General features: G+C 43.1%; 1 protein-coding gene across 1 annotated transcript in view; it reads left to right on the top strand.

Annotated features, from left to right (window-relative positions):
• GCLM (glutamate-cysteine ligase modifier subunit) overlaps nucleotides 1-6,000 on the top strand; it is a 14,648-nt gene continuing 8,648 nt past the window's right edge. Inside the window, exons 1-2 of the mRNA XM_082227997.1 lie at nucleotides 1-452; nucleotides 4,803-4,868. Of these exons, the coding sequence (XP_082084123.1) occupies nucleotides 327-452; nucleotides 4,803-4,868 (192 nt within the window). The 5' untranslated portion in view covers nucleotides 1-326. The remainder of the gene's footprint in view (nucleotides 453-4,802; nucleotides 4,869-6,000) is intronic.

The raw sequence follows: 6,000 nt of genomic DNA, 5'->3' as shown, positions 1-6,000 counted from the left end.
ACTCCCCTCGACGTGTGTGTGGGGTTCAGCTGGGATCAAAGCAGTTGGCCGCCGCCGTTGGGAGGGCCCTTTGCGCGCGCTCCCCGCTACCTTGTGGCTCTGTGTGTGTGTGTCCGTCCCGAGCCACGTGACCGGGGACGGTGACAAGGCACTTTCCCCCTCCTGCTGAGTCACCGTCCCTTGTCTGAAGGGAAAGCGAGGGAGGGAAGGAAGGAGAGCGGCGCCGCAGACGCTGCCCGGCAGACTCTGCCCTTCCTCTTCTGCTTCCTCAGGACCCGGCGGCCAGTGGCTTCCAGCGGGCGGAGAGAGCAGGCAAACAAGCGCACATGGGGACCGAGAGCGGCAGCGCCGGGGTGCTGCTGGGGCAAGCGGGCACCCTCAACCTGCAGACGGGCAACCTGCTCAACTGGGGGCGCCTGAGGAAGAAGTGCCCGGCCACCCCCAGCGAGGAGGTGAGCCTGCGGGAAGCGGGGAGGAGACGCGTGGACGGTCCATTCTGAAGACCCGCTCTTGTCGGTCGTGAGAACGCGGGCGCGCGGATCCCGATTCTTGCTCTCCGCGCGGGATCAGCACCCCCCCAAAAAAATATACCCCACCAAAGCCAGGCCGCTGCGATCGACCGCTCCCTCATAAATAATACATATGGGGGCTGGCAGGGGTTGTTTTTTTTTTTTGTTCCTCGTCGCGGAGCCTTGAAAGGGGTTATTTATTGTCTCCTTTCTGTGGCAAAAGCAGCGGGAGGCAGCGCTGGGTCTGTGTGTGTTCCCAAAAAACGTTGGTTTTATTGACTGGGGTTTTAGCTGTTGTTATACGTCTCTCTCCCGTTGAAAAGAAGAAGAGGAAGACCCCAAACAGCACGATGCTTTGAAAACAAGGAGTTGGTATTAAAATCCAGGTCTCTGTCTGAATCGGGGTGGAGCGGAATTATTGATTTCCTGGTTCTCTGCTCCGCTTTAGCTGGGGAGTTTGTGGGTACAGAGCAATGTTGGAATCCCACCACGGAGAGTTATCTTTTTTAGAAGTGTCAGTGTTAAGTAGATATTTGTTTATGTTGCTGTGTCTTTTCCTGAGTGCCAAAAAAAAAAAAAATGCTTCTTCCACTGTATTGTGTTTTTGTACAATGCCTTCCAGGTTGCTTCCAGGCAAACAACCTGTTTGTAGACCATTCACCTGATTTGTTTTGCACTAAGTTTGTAGGCAGGCTATATGACGTCGCACCAAGCAATTGCTATCACTTTCCTTGCTGCAAAAAGTCTGATTTTGTTTGGAAAGCGGTTTGTTGCCCAGTAATGCGCGCTGCTGTAACTTCCTGGTTTGTCACTGATTCCCCATCTGAAAAATTGTGATAGCCTCAAAGCATCCTTAGTCTCTCTTAATAGCCTCAAGAGTAGGTTTTTTTTTTTTTTTTGAAAACATTGAAGCCCATCACAATTTGTTAACAAGTGTTTTTCTGCTAAATTTTGGACATGATTTAAAAAAAACCCCTCTTAACAAGTACTTAGGCGAAAAGACTCCCCAAACATTTCTACATACAGTAATGTTTGGTATACTGTCGGGGCATACACTTCAACTTTAATTTATTCTGCTATGTTTCCCCTAAACTTTTCTGAATCATAAGCAAGCAACTTTTTCCAAATCCATTGCTAGCATTTTAGCAGTTTGATGAGCTGTTGCATGTTTGATCAGGCAACTTACTGGAAATTTGATAGGCAGTTATGCCTTTGACGTCAGCCTAACTTAACTACTCAACACCTTGTAGTTCTAAAGGTTTTTACATTAAATCTGTTTAGGCTTTTTGCAACCCCAAACTTGTTAGCTAAATACATGTCTAGCTTAGCAGTTAAGTGTGAGCATCTTGAACTGTGTTGTGGCATGTAGCTGCAAAAACTTCCTTGCCCCACCCTGGTTGTAATTGACATATGGAATCCTGCTGTAATTAGTTTGGCATCGTATTGCCTCTTCAGGCTATGCTGACAGGCAGCGCTGTATTGGTCTTATGCTTGGGGGTCAGTCCTTTTTAAACAGCCTAAAAATGGTCCTGTAAAACTGCATTTCATTCTAATCATTTTCTTTTTGTTTTATTACTTATTTATTAAATTTGTATACCGCCCTTCATCCAAAGATCACAGGGCGGTTCACAACACAAAAATACAAAATGAGGACACAAAATTCATAATAAAAACAAGAACAAAAACAAACCAATAACTCCCCCTCCCACAAATACATTTAAAAGGACATAAAATTTTAATCAGCCGGATTAAAGAGAAACATTTTCCCCCGGCACCTAAATATATGTAACGAAGGCTAATAAAAATAAATATTATGGCTAATACAATCTATTCAAAGCTTCTAGACAAGATATCTTCTGGACTAAAGTGTTCATGTATCATACTGACCTAGTTATTTTCTTATAATTGTCAATTTCCTTCACCCCCAGTGTGCCATAAGGTGATATAGTATTTTGTAACCCAAAGTAGTCATTCTCAGCTATCCCACAATAACCATTTATACTCAAAACGGTATTTAGAGGACTTTTGCTTTCAGATCATACTTCCACCTTGATATGAGAAGAAAAGTTTATCACAGCCACAAATCACAATAACCTTTTTTTTGCCCTTTAAAAGTACGCATAGTGAGTGTGTAGCAATAATTAAAATTTGTTTTGTGGCTTCTTGGGAAAGTACATTGCTAATCTATTGGATAACTGGCTTGCCATGTTGTTGTTTTTAATTATTATTCTAAAGATGAGGTTCAGTTCTTAGCACTGAGCATCTATAAAGCCAGCAGCTTAGTTTCAGAACATGGATTATGAGGCTTGGGAGCCATTGTTCTGCAAACTATAGGCCCCCATACCATTCTGAGGTAGTAATGAAGTTATGTTTGGCAGCTATCCCATAGCCTGCTTGGATATAATGAAAGCCTCAGTTCAAATCAAAATAGAAGTGAGTACTACTTTTACAATAGGCAGGGTGGGAGCAATACTAGTATAATAATAGTAAACTACAACACAGCTTGTGTAGTTTATTGTTGTTCTTAGTATGCTGCTATTAGGGAAGTTGTGTAATTTTTACGAATTTCATGTGCTTTTGTGCGAATGTGCTGATATTATAATGTATTTGTATTATGCTTATTTTTTTAAATACGTTGCGTGTTGCTTGGGAAACCCTTGTGCAACAAGCTACTAACGAGTCTAATTAATACATACAGTACTTCCCTGAAGGAAACCGCTCTGACACGTGTAAAACATACGTACCAGAAGCATGGGTTCCTATTTTACTATCTTTTTTCCTCTGCATACAACTACAGTATGGTTTCTAACCCAGTGGCTTTCAAACTGAAAGCCAGAAAATGGGAGTTCCTCAGTGAGAAGATCAGTAGTGATGGACAGGTTTTCTGAAAAGACTGTTTGTGCACTACAACTCGTCTGGCCCTGTAATGTGTAGCTGCAGGGAAGGGTTGGGTGTGTTACAGGGCGTAGTCTCAGTTCATGCTAGGTGATGGTAAATGGCATTCAGTGGCTGCCAAAAGATTTGGCCGGCAGCCTACAAAAACCGAATGTGGCTCATAGAATACACCCCAGAATCCTTTGGAAGATGTAGACCACTCAGAGATTCCTCAGCACAGACCACCCGTCTGTGGAATTCTATTGTTAGGTAGCTTCCAATTCAGTAGACAAATGCTACTCTATTCTAGTAGAAAAAGTCATACAGTATTTAGAATCATAGAATCATAGAATCATAGAGTTGGAAGAGACCACAAGGGCCATCGAGTCCAACCCCCTGCCAAGCAGGAAATTTAGTTTTCTCATTCCGAAAGTTTGGCAAAATTAAAATGCCCACAACATGCTTAATATTTGCCTTTCATTGAATTGTTTCACAACAATTAAATCAGTCAAACCATTTTAAAGCTTTACTTAGGATGAATTTGTAGCTTTTACAAATGATCTTTGCATGAGAAATACACTACTACAAGACCAGGTGCTAGATTTTGCTTCTCTTCCCTTTTTAAAAATAATAATGGAAGTTGTTGTTCATTCAGACCTGGACTCAAACTTCCCTATGCCTTGTTAACTGAAAAAGTTAATTGATTGTGCCATTCAGTATCAGCAACCCTCAATTCAGATCACAGTGATGTTGAACAGGAAGTTGAAACTTGTCCAAAGAGGCAGAAAGAAGACAGTGGTCTATTGGTGAACCACTGGCCAATTTTTAGATGAAGGCTTATTGCCGACTGCTGGGTTTGCTGGATTCTGGTAGAGAGAAAGACACTTAGTTTCTTAAGCAAGAGTTCATACCTGTGGTTCTAGCTTATATGTTGCATAAACCACTGTTTTTTGTGACAGGAACAAGCCACAGTAAGCCTTACATTCTTGTACCCCTCCCCTGCCCTCCTCTAGCACAATTTTCCAGTTCTTTAGGTTTTGTGACTTGTTCCTCCTTTCATTTGCCCCCCCAAATCATGAATCTGCTGCATTATTTCTGGGTTCCTCTCATTTCCCATCTAGGCCCCTAATGTGACCTTATGCTGACCACCCGCTTTGCCTAATGGGAGAAGGGAGCAATACTTTTAAAACCGGCATGGTGAATTGCAGAAAAAATAGGATTCCTTTCCTTTTTACTGTTTCCTGTTTACATTTGTCCTCACATTTTTGTTCTATCCCTGTACCTAGATATAATTTGCTTAGTTTGTGTACATAAGAGAGAAGATATAGGGATCAGCAGAGGCAAGTTTAATTTCCTTTTCTCACTGTATTGCAAAATTGAAACCAAGCAGTGTTGAATAGTGAATATGTTGCTTTGCAGCTGCGGGATTGCATTCAGAAAACCTTAAATGAGTGGAGTTCAAAGATCAGCCCAGATCTATTGCAGGTAAATGACTTTTCCTGTTTTGTGTTTCCTTGCTAGTATGCTAGTCAAATAGTTAGAATTTTCTCTGGCCCAAACTCAGTCTGTCCTTGTTAAATGAAATTTATTTCTGGAGAGAGAAACAATATAATGAAAGTTCTCAAAGAAGAATTAAAGTGTCTTTACCTGGAACCAAAATGATAATAAAGTCAGAGGCAGGCATTCCTTCCCATTCCAAAGAGTAGGGACGGGCAGGTGGAGAGCTGACACATGTCTGGTCACTGCCCTCCATATGCTTCTTTGGGACACAGAGCAGGACCTTGGAGGGCAAATGGAGTGTCCAGACAGGTTGCTGTGGGAAGAGACGATCCTTTAGATAATTGGAATCCCAAGCCATTTAGGGCTTTAAATGTCCAAAGCAGCACTTTATCATGGACTGACTGGACACAGAGGAATGGTGGGAGGCACCAGCTGAAGAACCTCCAAGGAAGAAGGCTCAGAGCCCAGAGATTGGTGGTGGCACGACGACGAGTCGTCAGAGGGAGAAGATGAAGAAGATTGGGAAGAGGTGTTGGAAGTTGAAGAGGTAACAGGGTTTAGTGAGCAGGGAGAGTCAAGTTCCCCTCCCTTCTAGTCTCCCAGAACCAGAAGAGGCGTGAAGAGGGAAGAGCAAAAACAGGCATGCTGGCAGAGTCTCAGATTGCTTGGGAAGGACCTGGGAGAGGAAGAGACTTAGGCACCTGGGGTAAGACAGGGACCTTGATTCTCCACAACTGTCTCATAGGGACAATATTTACCGAGAAGAGTTGCTGTGCTGCACTACTGAGCAGATCTTGTTTCTTCCAATAAAAAGTTAATTTCACTTACTCCATGTGATTTATTGCTGACCCACTCCTGCCAGTCCCATTCTGCAATTAGAATGGGACCAGAGGCCCTGTAATTGGATGGTTTGTGTAAACATAACCCCGTGATTTCTTTTTAAAACTGTTTGTTGCATGTGTTTTTATTTCACGCCCTGCATTTTTGAGGCTGAATGCAGGCATAACATAACTCTCAGAATATGTGTAGTGCTACAAATCTGCCTTGCATACCGAAGACGTGATTTCACGCAGTTTGATGAGGTGCTTGTCAGACTTGCCCTCTGTGGCCTCCAGCT

Source organism: Podarcis vaucheri (assembly GCF_965113315.1).
Source record: "Podarcis vaucheri genome assembly, chromosome: 6".
Lineage (NCBI taxonomy): Eukaryota > Metazoa > Chordata > Lepidosauria > Squamata > Lacertidae > Podarcis > Podarcis vaucheri.
The sequence above is the reverse complement of the archived record's forward strand: the minus strand, read 5'-3'. Positions and strand labels throughout refer to the sequence as shown.